This window comes from Mugil cephalus, chromosome 3 (genome assembly GCF_022458985.1).
Source record: "Mugil cephalus isolate CIBA_MC_2020 chromosome 3, CIBA_Mcephalus_1.1, whole genome shotgun sequence".
NCBI classification, from domain to species: domain Eukaryota; kingdom Metazoa; phylum Chordata; class Actinopteri; order Mugiliformes; family Mugilidae; genus Mugil; species Mugil cephalus.
The window spans coordinates 3759966-3777258 of record NC_061772.1 but is presented as its reverse complement, the minus strand read 5'-3'; the positions used below and the strand labels follow the sequence as shown (position 1 = coordinate 3777258).

Genomic DNA, 17293 nt, shown 5'->3' with positions numbered 1-17293 from the left:
CAAGATTCCTGTTATACTCACAAACTGTCTCATAGATCATCAGCTATGTGTTATATTACTAGATCCTACATGTTTCCTTCAGCTCGTATCTATGACAGAAGTTTGTTTATCTTGTTTCTCCTGTTCTTCTTTTCTCTCTATCTTCTCCGTTTCTACCCGACTGGCCTTTAGCAGGCCTTGGTCCCTCCATATGAGCTGGGTTCTGCTCAAGGTTTCTTCCTGTTAAAAGGGAGTTTGTCCTGCCACTGTCGCCCTCAGCCTGCTCTGGAAGTTGCAGGCTGGTTTTTGTGAAGCGTCTTGAGACAATTTGTATTTTTATTGGCACTATATAAATAAAATTGAATTGAATTGAATCTACTCAACATGTAGGGAGTTTTGTGAACAAAAGTTCAAAAAACACCAGAGAGGCGTCCAAGTCCTATGATTTTACTGATATGAAAGAACTAAAAGTGCTAACATGGTTCACTGGAGCGGTGAACCAGCTCACAGAGAGAAGCTAGAGGTGTCCAGAGGGGAATGCAATTTTGACTATATTGTTATAAAACCTTATTTCATACTTAGTCTGCCTCTCTACATGCCTGTTTGGCTTGCCAAAGATTCTGTACGTTTTACAGCATGATGAGAGCCTAAAAGTATCAAGAAACACAAAACTTTAGACTGTTGACATTTATTTTACATCCTGACAACTCCTTTTTAATTTTTACTGGATCTCTCTGTCGTGTCCTTGTGATGGTGCATTTTCTTCAGGTAAAATTCAGTTTGTAAAGGAATTTAACAAGAACTGTTGCTTCTGCTCATGTAAGAACTGAGGTGTGTGGCAAAGACTTACATGACGCATACAAACTGAAAATAGATTGTTAAGACTTTGCTTTTTGGAATTGTGAATAGTTCAGGATTTGTATTGTCAAACGTTCAGCAGGGCTCTGCTTGAGAGAAAGGAGGGCAACTATAAGACTCTGTGTGTCCTTGTAGATGCTAACCAAAGACATGGCAGCACTATCAGTTGTGTGTTTGCTGAACTAGGGACCCTAAGCAAATAAACTCATAACCATCATTAAAAAGAGAAAGGCTGAACGGTAGTGGACTTAGCCCTTGCTGTCTTTCTAACTGCTAATCTAGAAGCACCTGACCTTGTCTCCTGGATAAATGCAGTAGACTGCAACTTCAAAGTATTCTTCTCACATAGTGTAATCTGAAATATTTTGAGAGCTTACCGATATTACAAAGCAGTAAGAGGATAAGAGGACTTGCTCAGGAAAGCAGCAGTGGGGAGTCTGACAATTAGGACCGCACTGTGTTCTGTGTGTGTGTGTGTGTTCCACAGAGGAGAGCCTGCTAATATGCTGTTGAACATTTGCTTGGATTAGCCAAGCCAGTGATTTGACAGCCCAGGCCAAGTTTTTCTAATCTAATAATGTCTACTTTTGGTGAGCCTGTGCAGACGAAAACCATGCTGTGGTCTTCTGCTGACGAAGCTGTCCACTTAAAAGAAAATAAAGACTCATTGTTGCCTTCTTGTGAGCCTGAACCAGTCTCATTAATGAGATGCTTTTACTTGAGGAAAAAACAAACAAAAAAAATTTTGTTTTGGCTTGTTAAAACTTTTTTTTACACTATGTTTTGCACCGTTATCCAAAATGCAGTCTGTGTGAAAAGATTCAGAAGGTTTGTGGCTTTTACAAACTGACACCACATAACCTGAACCAGCAATCCATAGATGACTTCCACATTTTTCCTCCACAAAGATTGTTGTTCTGATGTTTGATCTAAAACACATGCAACTCTTAACAACAGAGAGAGTTCAAACTGTAAATTAAAGCCCTGCACAAACATTTGCTCCTGATGACTGAGCAAAATGTTTGACTTACGTGATACAGTGTATACAAAATGTACCGGAAATGAAGATGTCAGCACATCATTTCCTGATTGTTGTCTTCAGATTATTGTGTTCAGGAGACACAAGACTTGTCACTGTGCATTGGATGAGTACTGGTTTCAGGTGGAGGGTGTGTGAATAACCACAATCATCATTCATTTCTTTCATTTCCTCTGTCTTTCTTTCATTCTGATCATTCTCAATATCCGGTCCCTGTGGCTTCTGTCTAGCCACAAAGTTACAAGTCATGGCCTAACTCAGTTCTGCTGAGATAGTTTGATTTTTGGGCAGGTTCTCCCATCACTGCAGAGGACTTATGGATCTCTGGTACAGTGATCATTGTGTCTGAGCTTTTCAGCTTGGCAGGATGACCAGTTCTTCAAAGTCCTGGTGATCACTCCGTTTTCCAATTACTTAGGCAGCAGTGGTCCAGAGAACACGTGCCAATATTTGTGCCACTCCAGTCAAGACTCCTGACATATTGTAGACACATCTCAATGATAAGTACAAATGTTCTCAATACTTCTGTAAATGTCATTTTTAAATTTGCAAATGTTTCCATTATGCTTTATCAGGCCAGTGAATCCATATTGACTGGAAGCAGAAAAACAAAATGTAGACAGCATTAACTCAGCAGGATGACTAGCAACTAAGGTTTTCTTGCTATACCACAAGGAGAATCCCCCTCTTTAGATCATGTGTTAGTTCCTGATGTAATACAGTCATACAGTCTAGTTCCATGCAAAGACAAGCTAGTCAGGCGCCTCTGGATTAGTAGCCAGTGAAGCAGCTGCAGGGAGCCCACCACATCTCTTTTTAATGATGGATTACATTCCGTCTGTCTGTCTGTGAAGATGTTTGACAACGAGAGTTAGCCTCGATTCGAGTAATTCCAAACTGAACTGCCTTAACAGGAAAAACAGATGTTTATTTTTCATTTTAAAAATGCATGTTCTATTTGAATCATTATTTACTGAATATGTAAATACACCTCTGTGTGACAAAACAGACCAATAACACCGATTTAATTCACTTTTATGCTTATATATGACGCATTGAAAGCACTATGATACAGTAGACTGATAATTTAGTCAGACTAAGGCTACTCAGGCATCTAAAAACTAAGGATATTTGGTCACACTGCAAATACACAGAGCTTTTGAAATAAAGATGCAACAAAACTCTGGTGAAAATGACAGGCAGTGGAAAAACTGAGACCAATAGTTTGCTGCTTTATTCACACGTCTGCACTTGGACTGTTCTCTGTGCAACACTCATTTCCAAAGTCACTTCAACACCATCTTTGAGTGATAACACATAACAATGCAACACTCCAAAGCAGCCCTGCTATTGTAAGAGTATGTGTGATTATTCAGGCTTTTAACCAAGTTATATTGGGTATTATGTTACAACTGATTCACCAGCCAAGGTTTTATTGTTTATATTTCAGTTCTATTATAGTTTTAAGTAGTTTTCCATATTTGTCTCCACATGCATAAAGGTATATTGGATTTTAATGACTCTGTTTTGTTTTACATGATGGTTATGAACCAAATAATGAAGATCTCTTACCTCCTCCACACTGGACGGTACAGTCCTGCCAGCTGCTGTGTGTCCAGATGTAGAGATACTCTGGCTCCCTCTGTTCCTCACTGCTCCTGTCCTGAGTTGTGTTCAGGGACACTGTATACTCATAGTGGATTCCATAACTCTGGTCATGAAAGAGCAGCACCTGGGAACACAACATAGTGGTGCTTTAGAAACAGAATACTGGAACAGGAAGCTTATCAGCCATCACTGGGTTAATTTGTCTTTTATCTGATATTTAGCACAAATTAAACAGTAAATCATCACAGTGAATGGATACGATGTATATTCAAAGGCCTTTTAAAGAGGCACATCAGGAAATCTTAAGCAATACCATAGAGCAGCAAGTTCAGTTCAATTCAATTGTATTTCTATAGCTTCAATGACAATTCAGATTGACTCAAGGTGCTTTACAGGACTCAGGACCTAACTGTCTCCATCTTTACAGAGACAATAATGCTCAGTTCTCATTCACACTGTCAGACATGTGCAATATGTGGTGGTGATGACATGGATTCTGCTCAAACTAACAACACTGCAAACACATTTCAATATACGGCAATGGTGTCCAGGACCAGTAACAATAGCTAACACACTATTTACATAAGCTCTGAAAGGGTAGAATATGTGGACGCTGTTGTATTGCATTGACAATGAAGCGTGGGTTTGCACGATAAATGTATGAGAAAGATCCAAAACATGACAGAAGCTTTAACCCTGGATTCGATTTAAAAAGTATGACAATAGAGAAACGCCTGGCAAAATCAAAGCCATATACATATGTGTCAACTAGAGGTATAATATTGTGAAAGTACCATAAATCTCTGGAACCAGTGACAACAAATAAAATAAAACATTTTTAAAACTGAAATATCTTTAAAGGAATTGATGAATCATGATAGAACCCATGTCAATCAGAATCATGTCGGCTTAGGATATCAGTAACTCAGTAACGATACCCAGCCCTGGTTCATGAAGCTGTTTATACTGTGCATTTGTTTTCATTTTGGAACACTGTATATCATGGAAATTGGAATTTCATACTACTAAGAATTCGAACATCTTCATTAGGCTAAACCAGGACTGGATGGATGAGAACTGTGCATAAACTGGGCTAGACTTGCTGGGGAAAAGTAGTAACAGTGTGTCTAGTTAATTATTCAAATTCAATCTCAGTTATGTTAATACGCTCTACAATTAACCTCTATCATTGTTCTTGTGGCCAAGCAAAATTCACCATTCTCTGCTGGATGTTTATTTCACTTTGTACTAAACAATGAACCACTGTTTACCTAATCTTTTTTTTCTTGCTTTGGGTTTAACAAAGATCTACAATATTCTGTGACTTTTCCGTTAACTTTTCAGTGTCACATATCTTTGGCTTTTACAGAACTCACAAGACCTCATATTATGAGGCGGTGTGTTAACATACGTACATCCAGTTTGGGACTTTGTGACACATTCTAACACCTACACTTCATAAGCTGTCTAACCCACACAAACACGCAAAGTACACTGTCTCTGGCAAATGGATATCCCTGACATGAATTCATTAGTTTTAATTACAGTTCAAACCACTGAATGACAGCTATGCCCAATAGTGTAATGAGCTGTTCATCTGATCTGCTCATGTCTGCACATCTACATGGGGTGGCTGCGTGTGTTCTTTAATATGCACAGACTTCAGAAAAAGGGATTTTCCTCTTCATGTGCTTTTCATTATCACAGGATATTTATGAATACCAACAGTTAATAAACCAAGAATGACAACAGCCCAAACTTTACGGCCAAATAATCCTTGGACGAGTACAGATACAGACAGCACAGCCAAGTTTTATTTTGGCCCGTCACCATGCTACTCATTAAATTAACATTAGCTGCAGTTGATAAGACAACCAGCTGACTTATCTGTTTACCATCAGGTGTAAGGGGGACTTCGTTGGCCCCTTGGCAGACATCTTCTCCCACAGTCCCCTTCTAACGTAGCGCACTGTGGTCCCAGCCAACTCAAACTCTCCTGGAAGCTCAATCTTCCAGTCACTGTTGATTGACCTCTTACTGGAGTCTTTCAGGGCTGTAAGGAAAACATGTTGAGTTAGAGGTGACACTTTCATAAATAACAGCTATTGGCACCCATTCTGTCTATGTGAGACGCATTGTCAATAAACGGATGTCACGTTTCCGATTGTCCTTTTCGGTTACATCCAAATTGGAGGAAGAATCACAACTGTTAAATATGTAGCCTTCTCTTTTCTAAGGGGAAAGGTGACCGAGCATTTGGCTGTTGTTAAGTGTGGATTATTTTTTTGTTTCGTCTTCAGCAAATAAACAGGTAAAAGTTCTGGAATTCATTCCAAGTGTGACATCTGCATTTGGGAACAGTCGCTGTTAACACAATACATGTGTTCAGCTCTCAGTGTAATTGAAATTGATCCTCAGGAGACAGGAACAAAACAACTCCATGAGAAAGATAGCGGGAACATTAGGACTGGCCAGATCAACAATCTGATACATTCTGAGGAGAAAAAAACACACTGGTGAGTATTGTAGTAACTTATTGCCTGGACATCCAAGATGCCAGAGAACTGTAAGATCCTATCCATGGTGAAGCGAAATCCCTTTGAAGAATGCTTGGCCATGTGGCAGGCATGTCATTATCCCAGTTTAACATGAAGAGAAGACATGTCTGTGAAGGTTCTCAGTCATCCAGGCCATAGTATATCCAAAAACCATGGATTTGGACATGAAGAGAAGATTTCAATAGGGTCATTACAGTGGATTCAACAAAATGTGCAAACCATTAACACAGGCGTTTTACTTCTTACAAGGGTATATCAGCTTAGTGACAAACACTGCAAACCTGACTGGAGTGGAGATTAAGATTCACACTAATAAAATCTACTAAACTACTAAACAATCCATCCTCTTGGGAAAAGACGTCACCATTCGTGCAGATAGTGAGCGGGTTCTTTGGAAGGCAAGATTCTTTAAAGAGTGCCTAAACCTTTTGACTTTCCCTGATCAGCATCTACAGTATATCTACACCAGACATAACATTATGACCACCTTCTTAATATTGAGGAGGCCCTTGTGTCTCCAAAACAGGGGTCAAAACAGGGGCTGGATCAAGCTGTATCCTGCTGGGGATGGCTGCTGCCATCAAGGAGTGTCATTGGGATCGGGTGGGGGTGCCAGTGGGGGTACTTCAGGTCTATGTAACATCCACACACACACTTCAGAACACTGAATTATCACAAGATGGTTAATGGTATTAACTTCTCCTGTTAGTGGTTTTAATGTTGTGGCTGATTGGTGTATATAAAACTGATAGTGACAGCTTTAGTTCTGTTACAAGTGAGTCAGCTGCTACAATAATTAAATACAGGAGGTATCATAGGCATGTTGGAGGATGTTGCATTCAGGTATGAGTGTCACTTAAGCTGTGCGTTTTCAGTTCTACCAAGATCCAATATTAACCCACCATCACCGCATTCATTATGGGTCAGCCTTAATTATTGCAAATTACAGCCCTTCTACAGGAGTCCAATATTCCACAGGACAGCCACCTCATGTCTGATTCCTTTTTTTTCTCCCTTTTGAGCACGAGCAGTGTCACAGCCACTTGTTTACTGATATCATTTTACAACAGTGAATGACTGAAGCACAAAATCACTGTACCTATTACACTTGTGAGATATTATACAACATAAAGATATTATAGATATTATACAACATACCCCAGCCTATGAAGCCTATGATATGCATGAAATTGCAGCTATGTACTGTACACATGGCACTTGTGATATGAGTTGTTATGCTGGTGATGTCAACATACATTCGTAAAAGAATATTAAGTTTCCTGAAAATCTTTCTTAATTCCATTTATTCTTGCCCATAAAATAGAAAATAATTATGGAATCATATGAGTGTAGTAGTATATTGGTAGCTGCTACCAATATAATATAATATGCTAATATTCACAAAGAATAATGGTATTAGGTATTAGTGGTGATTTCTGTAAAGAACCACAAGGACACTATAAAACACAGGTGTCATTACCCAGAAAGCTATGTGAAGGTTTGTCCTCTACCACTTTGATCCTCCTTGCTCCTGCAGGGATAACCACAGCCTCGATGTAGCCTGAGAGAAAGACAGAAACATGAGATGAAAACAAAGTGGAGGCACACACGGGTGGACAGAAAGAGACAGGCTGGTGACTGCTGTCTGTATCAGGGATGATATTCAGTGAATGACTGAATTCAGTTAAATCAAATATATTTAATCTACTACTGTAAAAGACTAGATAATCCTTTAATGTATCCCACACTGGGGGATCCTGTACGTTTCTGTGTTACTGTAGTGGAGCATTAAAGGACCATACCAGTTTTTGCCAGAATCACATTTGTGTTAACCCTTTTATAAAATAGATAATATTAGTGAGCTGAAGGCAGATGGCCAACAACAGCAGATTAAACTCATAGCAGTCAAGTTTAGATTTCTGAGGCACTCTCAACTGTCCCAAACCAAGCTGTGGCTTGTAAGTGTGGCCTTTGGGTCCTATGGGTTGAGGGGAGGGTCCTCTGTGGATCATCCCACAGATACTGGATCAGTTTGGATCTAGTGAATTTGGAGGCCAGGTCAACACCTTGTGCTGTTTTTTTAAATTGTGTGTGTGTGTGTGTGTCAGGCTGCATCCTGCTGGGGATGGCTGCTGCCATCAAGGAGTGTCATTACTATGGGGTGGGGGTGTCTGGTCTGTTCTAGATGAGTGGTACATGACCAACAAGTAACATTCACAAAAGGTCCAAAAGTTTCCCAGTAGAACATTAAATTGTCACAAGATGGTCAATGTTATTTACCTGGCAGTGGTTTTAATGTTGTGCCTGATCAGTGCATACATACAATCAAACACTTGGGCCAGGCTAAGTATTATCACCAGTGAGAAATACTGTACAAAATTGGACGCCACACAAAACAATAACTGTTACGATATTTCAACCACTGTCCCTCGGCCATGCACCGGTGTTGTGCTCTAGCATTGTTTTGTAGGTTTGTGTCAAGTTTGCCTTTATCAGCCATATTTGCATTTGCTCAGTGCAATACATACTCAAACTCTCTGACTGAGTCATCTCTGTCGCACAACCAGCCACCAGCCTTGTTCCAAACATAGCATAATCATTTTATACTTGTTGGGCATTAAGTCAGTACAAAGCAGCTCCGTAGGTATAAATGGTGACAGCAAGGACAGATCCAGATGATCTCGGAGACAGTTATAAAGACAAACATATTGTAGAGATCTCAATGAATTTTGTAAATTTTTGATTATTATTTTTAAATCAAAATTTTTAAATTTATTGTTATTGTCATTTTGGCCATTAGTCAAATTGGTTATGAAATAATTTTAGTTGCATCTTTTAGGAACTGGTAGCCTCTGTCAGTCACAACCCTATACAGTAACTGCAATATAGGTTTATTGCAATAGATTGTGAGTGAATAAGAAATTCAACACACCTAAATATCCTTTCTTATCCTACATTGCACTGTAAATTACACATGAGTAAAACTAACCCAAAAGGAACTATGAAGGACAATCTGGATAGTTGCCATATTCTCTACCTTTATCTTCACTTTTAGATAATTTGGCAAAATATGGGTAGCCATGGTTCACTTTTATCAGCTTAGAGCTCTTCAAATGACTGTGTACAGACTACTGACGTTAATGTTTGACACCAACCCGTGAGTTTGTTGCAGATGTTACAGTGTAAAAAACTCACCCCTTCATCTAATAATCCAGAACACCTGGAGTGTGTGACTCAACTTGTCTTTAAACCCTGTATTATGAGTCTAACTGGGCCGTGTGTTGTAAATTGACAAAAATGCATGACATCTAATTTAACCCTCCTAAAACGCTTTGGTTTATATTTGGGCAGGAAAAACTTTGTCAGGGTTAGTGGTCAAAGACATAGATTACCCCTCCATCCATAACATATACATCTATAACAAATTTATCCTATTTCTGCCTGCATATAAGCTTTGGAGATAATCAAATACTTCATGTGATGTAATTCTGGTATTATTTGATGTTCGTATGGGAAAAACATTCAAATAAACTTTAGAATGAAATGGAATTTCAATGAGCTGCTTTGTACCCTGTACACAGTCATGCCCAACATGAATTCATTGTTTGAATATTTCAAGCACCAACATGACACCATACTTACCAGGACATCCTTAGAGCTATACAATCCTTCAAACACACAGCACACAGGCACACACCATGAGGACAAAGTCGCCTCTGACAGTGACTGACAGCCCAGTAAAGTGACATCAAACACAGACACACTGAAAAGACAGCAGCAAAAACTTTGTGAAATGAACCCAAATGATGAAATGCAAAAGAAATGTAGTGATATAATAATCTGTTGCTATAATATGATCCAGAGGATTCTAAGATCTTGTCATTGAGTTGAAATATTTAAAAGTGTACTATCGAGCATAGATTTCCCATCACATGTGTCTGGATGTGTGTAATTAATTTAGTCATTGTAACATTATACATAGACAGGATATTACCATAATTTATGAACTTTAAAGTTAAGTTAAAGGTGAGAAGAATAATGTGCGCGCATAATGTGACATCCCAAGCACATGGTGCACATGGTGATGCACAGATACTGAGTTTGCACAGCAGAGTGAGACACTTTCAAGTCTGGTAAGATTCCCAGTCACCCAGGTCATGGTCTATCTAAAGACATAGCTAAATGTATGGACTTGCTTGAGTTTTCCCGAACACGTCTCACCTTTATCGAGGAGCCACCTGAATGAGTGGTGAAACGTCTTCCAGAAAACTCAAGTTGCATTAGTTTTTAGAGGTGTATTGGTAATTGTTGCTTTTTTTCACTCTTAATCTAGTATATTTTCTTCCATTTCCTTGAATATAATTTGTTTTATATATTTTACATATAGTTTTGTGGGCCACTATTAAGTATTGGAGGCCTCATTTAGACCAGGCTGGAAAGTAAGATAACCTACCAAACAGAGTCAAATTGAATTCTACCGCTGCAAATAGGACTCCATTAATATTGCTGGTCTGTCTACCTGACAAATATATAAAAATGTTTGGTGTTATGTTTTTCATGTGGATGAAAAGGAATGTCTCTTCATGTGGAGATGTGGCATTTTGCATTTCAAGATGTTGCGTTCATGACTCAAAATTTTGTGAGCCCAGGCTGAAACTGATCATATACAGATCTTTTCTTATGGTTTGGGCAGCTTGTATCAACGATGAACCCCCTCCTCAAAGCCAACCAGCTTTATCCACCAACCCGCCACCACCTTGCCAGACCACCTTTGTTAGAAACAGACTGCCATGGGCTCACCTGGATCTATAGCTGCATGTTTGATGATAAAGAAGACGGAGAAAATGCCAAATTTGAAAGTATGATGTTTCAGACGGCACTGTAAATGTCGACCTTGTATGCTGGCAGCAGATCCAGATGTGTGTTCTGGGTGGAGATCCAGCAGTGTGAAGCCAGAATTTTATTACACACGACTGTTTCCTCCCCCTCCACTGTAACTCCTCCATTTGGCTGGAGCAATGGGGAGAGGGAAACAGTTTGGATGAAAGGAATGCATCCCTGGCATACCTAATGGCTGGGTTATGGGGTAACGGGGTCAAACATCTGGTTATGCAACTGTAACTGATTTTTTTTTTTTTTTTTTTTTTTTAGATTCAGACTACACCCTCCAGGGGAGCCCACAAATATGCCTCTCTCAACTACTTACAGTGAAACACTCCAGGCAGTGCAGGAAACAGGCTTGTGCGCTCACACACCCATACAACGCACACACACACACACACCCACACATACACTGCATGCACCTTACATGAGAAACACTTGGGAACAGCTCTGGGTTTAGCCATCACACAGGTAGATACCCTCTTACACTGCCTAGTGGTTACTGGAGGACGAGACAAGGAAATGGAATGGAGGTCAAATGTCCTGTGGACCACACCAAGCATGTGGTGTGCAATATACACACACTATCTTCCAGTCCAGTTCCCAAACATCCATGATCATTGTTGGCCACACAGATCACCAATGATAATGATAATGATGAGCAGTTGGGTGTGCTTTAATTTTGCATGACGTCTAGCCCTAACAGGTGCTCTACATCATATATACCTCTCTGACCAGACATTAACACTAAATTCAGTTATCTCCTGTGTAGACCAATGGCTGTGAGAGAGTGAGAGATAACACGACCAATGCTAACGTCACTTTCTTTTAGCCTGTTGCAGAGCAGAGAACAATCTAAAATTAAGGTCAGGAAAGACTGTGCAGACACATTCACATATAGTATGGGGCTGAGTCAACATGCAATGGAAGCAACCCATGTGTAATACATTACTGATTCGTTTGGAATTACTTGAGAAACTAGGGTAATAAATAACGTGCAGAAGCTAGAGTTAAAAAAAAAAGAAGAAGCATCTTCTACATTAGAGCAGAGGAACGTGAAATTAATGATACTTGCAGATAGCCATGGTAAGGTTAGCCCATGCAGTGGAAACTTGTCCAGCTAAACCCCTTATTTCCTATTTCACTATGAAATATGAAATGCCATATTAATACCAAATCTTCCAAGACAAATGGAAATCCTGATAAGAAACTGACATTGCATTTTGGGTGTGGATGCACATTGAAGATCACTTGTATATAAAACCAAATGATTTAGTGTGCATGGATTCCATTTGGTAATTATTACTTAAGTAAAAACACACTGTTGTAATAAGTCCAGTATTGAAACATCCTCTCTTAAGGTATAGTCGATTACACAGTGGGAGCGTCAAATCCATACTAAGACTGGATAAATACATTTAAATTAAACTGAATCGCTTCTCATTGTGGTCATGAAGGAGAAATAAACCATTATGGTTCGACAAGTTTGAAGTAAATTTGAATATTCTAGAGTGTCCTAGAGAATTCTTCTAAATATAAAACAAATGTTAATCAGAAGCTACATTTGTGGGAGTGGAAACTGCATTACACCTTTACAGCATGTCATTAGTATCAGTAATTTATCACCATTGCTTAAATAAACATAATAAATCAAACAAACTGCATCACACTGGCAATGAATGGCAATGTCTTTATACTTGTGTTTTACATAAAGTTATTATGATCTGCATACAGCAGCAAAGACAAGGAACAAACAAGCAGAATACAAAGCACACGTACCCATTCCCTTGGTGTGATTTAAGTCTCCTCTCACTATTTTGCAGGATCGTCCGTCTCCATTACAAACACCACAGCGGTCCTCCTTGGCCAAAGAGCCGATGATGCCATCACAGCCGATTTTCTGTCCAAAACAAATCAATAAAAAATAGCTATAAAAAGGCAGGATGATGAGGTGCCAGGTCAATGCATTCTGACATCAAAGTGAGTGTTTGTGTGTCTTTTTGTGATTATGGCCATCTGTCTTAACATGTGGATTCAAACGCCGGTTTATGTACAAGTATAATTTACTTAGAAAAGAAAAAAAGTTGCACAAGTGGTGAAAAGCTTGTCCTCATGTCACATGTAGTTCAGACACCCATCAGAAGGTGGTGTTAAAACGTAAGGAAAGGGAAGTACCAGCCTCTACTTTCACATAGACGCTGACCTACTTCCCAAAGTATATAATAAATGACTTTATGATACATTCAGCCATCAACAGGTCAGGTTTTTGGATAACAATAGTCTATAAATGAGCCATGAAGTCATTCATAATGAGTCGTTCAATGGCTGGAAACTACTTCTGGCCACTAAGACTGTGAGCTTACACATACCCTCCCTGTAATTTAATTTAAGTTGCTGCAAACAGGGCATGTGCACACAGCCCCATAGTCACTGAGCCTTAAACATTTCTGTTGTTGAAATGCTCAGTAATCTGCGCCTTTTCAGGAACACATTTCAATCACCAAAGCGTGAAGGAAAGAAGGTACACATGATTTCATAGCCACTCTAGTCCACTGTTCAGAGATGAGGCAAGGCAAAACATAAGCTTCTTGTACCTGCAGTTTATATGTGGGCAACACACCACGGATATTTATTATAAAGTAAAAAAGAAGAATTTAAGCACAGCTAATCCGCACACTCTGTGTGTTTCTTATGTGTCACAGCTCACACTAATACTGTCTGTATTAGTATATACTTAGTGATGCAGTGAGGACATCAATGAGATTAGAAAAAACTACACTGTAGATATCCCAACAAGCCTTTGCACTTAGGATACGTTGAGCTTTAGTCTTTTGATATGTAAAAATGCCTCTGAGATCTACAAATTGCATGTTCTGATCACCAGGTTTAAATTAGATTTTAAACTATACACGGAGCTAGCTAACAACTACATACTGTATGTGGTTATGATTCCATTACAATAATCTAAACAACATCATCATATTTTAATATCTGGTCCAGAAGACAGAGGTCTGTACGTACAGATGTTGCTGAAGATGACCCTTGCAGCTCACCATGTGTCAGGACTGTACGTGTGATTGGGAGACTAAATGCGCTACTCGCTTGTGGCCCAGATTCCTGAGGCTCACAACATGAGGAATTTCAACTTCAAGCCAGATAAAAACACACGGACACATGAGGGCCAAGAGAAAGTAGCGCATGAGGCACAGGTTGCTGAATCACAGGGCCATATGGGGCCTCTCTCCAGCTCAGTCCGATTTCCAGGGTACTCCTCAAGCCAGACCCGGTCTATTTTCATAGCTTCACTGAATATATTCCTCTCCCCTTTTCCTGTCTGCTTCCTCTCTTTCTTTTCGTTCAGCGTGCAAGTGTTTTCATAGCATGCCTAAGTCTCACATGCCAGGCTTCAAAAAACATCCATGCCTCCTCCTCCTCCTCCTCCTCCTGCTCCTTCCTCAGTATCTGCCTCCTTTTTTTGTCTGCAGCTGATTCTCAATCTTCCACCTTCTCCACGGCTTCACTGTCTCAAATGAAAGACAAAAATCTGTGTGCAGGTTGAAATGTTTTGGCCAAGTCAAACAAATAACCTGACGTGGACGCTCACAGCTAACAAAGGCAAAGGTAAACAAAACAGGACGACAGATTGCCAAGACAGGAAAGTAGATGTGCATCTCAAAATTGCCCTGATCCTAAATTCCAACCTGTTTCTAAACCTACAGAAACCTCAGAAATGTGTCTGCGTAGTTAGAAATTATGCCTCTGTGTGAAATATTAATGATCACTTTCACAACATTCCGCAAGAGACTCCACCAGCATGTTGCATGTGAATGAGCCCCAGTTCCTCTGTGTGTCGTCTACATCAGCTGACAGGAGATCAGACATAAGTAGGCTGGACTCATTCAGTATCATTTCATGTACTTGAAACAGTAAGTAAATGTCAACTCTCTGCAGTCAAATGTATAGAGGAATAAAGACACCTGGATGAATACAATATCTCTCATTTACTGTAACCTTTTCTAACCTAATATTCATTTACAGTTTCTGCATGTTTATGATAGTAATGCAACAGTCTAAGTTGTGCATCAGAGAGCCATGAATGTGATGATGGTATTGGGAAGTATTGGTGATAACACAATATTTCTGTCGGATTTTATATTCAACTGAAAGAGGACATCAATCAGCCAAGAACAAGTCTTTAGGATCAAAACCATGAGGAACAGCACAAGGTGTTGACCTGACCTTCAAAATCTAGATCCCAAACTAAAGTATCTGTGGGATGATCCACAGAGGCCCCTCCCCTCAACCTTCAGTATAGGAGACCAGACTCCACAGGACACCCTCAGAAGACCCATGTCTATTCTCTGATGAGACACAACAGTTTTTTGTTTTGCAATTTCTTTAGCAAACTTTGGCTAGAATTTTGATATTAAAATAGTTCTGCTGCACTTATGTTTCAAATACAATTTGTGCACACATTTATAAACATACAAAAGGATAGAATTTTTTAAATATATGTATATATATCCTTTTTACAAAAGGATATTTGCAATCTTTGTTTTTCCAGGGTTTCCTATGGCAGTGGTTCGAGGTTTTAGTAAATGAATGTCAGTACTGCGTGGTGTATTGACAATGCTGTACGGTGACTCTATGAGGTACTGATCTAAATATGTCATTTATTCTTTAGCTGCACTCATTCTTGGTGTTCAGTTAATGGCACATGCATCACTGCAGAGATGTAAGAATAAGTATTCTGCGAGCACATGTGCGTCATAATTGCATCCATATTTGACTTTCTGGACCAGTTTCTCTCTCTCTCTCTCTTTCTCTCTCTTTCTCTCCTTCTCTCCCTGTCTTGGCCAGAAGGAAGGGGAATTCCTCCCAAATGAACCAGCATCAAACATTTGCAAATAAACACAAAAGACTGACTGTAGTCGGGACACAGGATCCAAATAAACTCCTCAACCCTCCCCAGGGAAGGATACGCTCCACCGCTGTTATAAGAGAAAATGAATGAGGTACTTATTGATGCTTTTAGGGAAACTCTCCTTTCACAGTTCTGCGCTGGGATGCAGCTTTATTTATTTTCTTTTTTCCCCCATTATTTTTCCCTTCCCACCATATTGGCTGTTGAAGACACATTCACTATGATTGTAGTCCAGTCTTTCGACCCACCTACATGCCTTGCAGCCAAGGTATTGCAAGCTGGCAGCACTACAAGAGCTACTTAGTGAAATCCATGCCATATCAGTGATAGCACCTCGTGCACCACCACAATTCACAGCAATAGTCAGTACCAGCCAATACACTTCTGATGTGTCTTGTAAGGTGAACAATGCTCACGTCACAATCAGCAGGAGGTTTAGGCACAGGTTTAGCGTTATGCGTGAGTGCCTCTTCATCCATTCAGAGTTGGAGGAAGACGGCAAGTCAGCTGCATGACTAGGTGCATGACTTTTTAGCTGCCTCCAGCCCATCAGTCACCTGCAGGACGGCCACGGCTACACTGCTTGAGCTGCTTCAGGACAAAGAGGTCCCTATGTTTGACCTGAGCGATGTACTGAGCCATTGTACCCTACATCCCAATGACCTTTTTAGCCATAAGCTCAGTTCTTTGTTGGAGGATAACAGCTGAGTGAACTTAGGAAGAAGGATAAGTTGGTATGTTTAGTGATGGCCATAAAAGTGGCTAGCTGTCTTCTTGTCCTAAATGGTAAGTGTGGGCAAGCCACCAGAGAAAAAAAGCTGCATTTGATGTGTACCATTTCACCCCATGATTTTGGTGGTGCATGCTTGTGTACCTGACACCTCCCATTAACACACAGGTCGGCCTCATATGGTCCACAGGGAGTCCCATCCATCACTCTGTCAGCCATCAGGACTGGGACATCTCGGCCCACTGGGCTGCAGAACAACACACATGGCTTCTCTGTTCACAAACACGGGGACACAAAAAATAATTTGTTGGTATAAGAGAAAGATGCAAAAAGTAAAATGTTTTAAACATGTTTTAATCCAATTCATCAATATTTATGAATAATATACAAACAGATTACAGTAGAAAAATGAGAATGAATGAAAGCAGATGAGAAGAATTATATCCATATTCCTAAATGTGAAGGGAAGTGATCGGGTATTGTTCAGTAGTGATGAGTAAAATGTGTTTTCTATCAAATGTTCAATCACAATAATCTGAGTTATTTAGACTGCCAAGTCTGATGATTACCGCCTATGACAGCTGATTCTGGTTGAGTTACGATGCAGACAATAAAATAAAAGCTGTTCTTCCTGGGAAAAATTGGAGCATTTATCATGCAAGTGCACACGGTCCGATTTTCATATTTAGATTTTTACAATAAAATAATCAAGATTT

The 17293-nt window shown here is 39.7% G+C and overlaps 1 protein-coding gene across 2 annotated transcripts in view; it reads right to left on the bottom strand.

Moving 5' to 3' along the window:
• Positions 1-17293, bottom strand: part of adamts17 (ADAM metallopeptidase with thrombospondin type 1 motif, 17) — a 91778-nt gene that overhangs the window by 12599 nt on the left and 61886 nt on the right. The window contains exons 14-19 of one of the 2 annotated variants that reach the window (XM_047581422.1): positions 16722-16849; positions 12703-12823; positions 11351-11425; positions 7523-7603; positions 5380-5537; positions 3449-3608 (exon numbers count right to left, since the gene is read on the bottom strand). In XM_047581422.1, the coding sequence (XP_047437378.1) occupies positions 3449-3608; positions 5380-5537; positions 7523-7603; positions 11351-11425; positions 12703-12823; positions 16722-16849 (723 nt within the window). The remainder of the gene's footprint in view (positions 1-3448; positions 3609-5379; positions 5538-7522; positions 7604-11350; positions 11426-12702; positions 12824-16721; positions 16850-17293) is intronic. The other variant, XM_047581423.1, reaches the window with a different exon arrangement.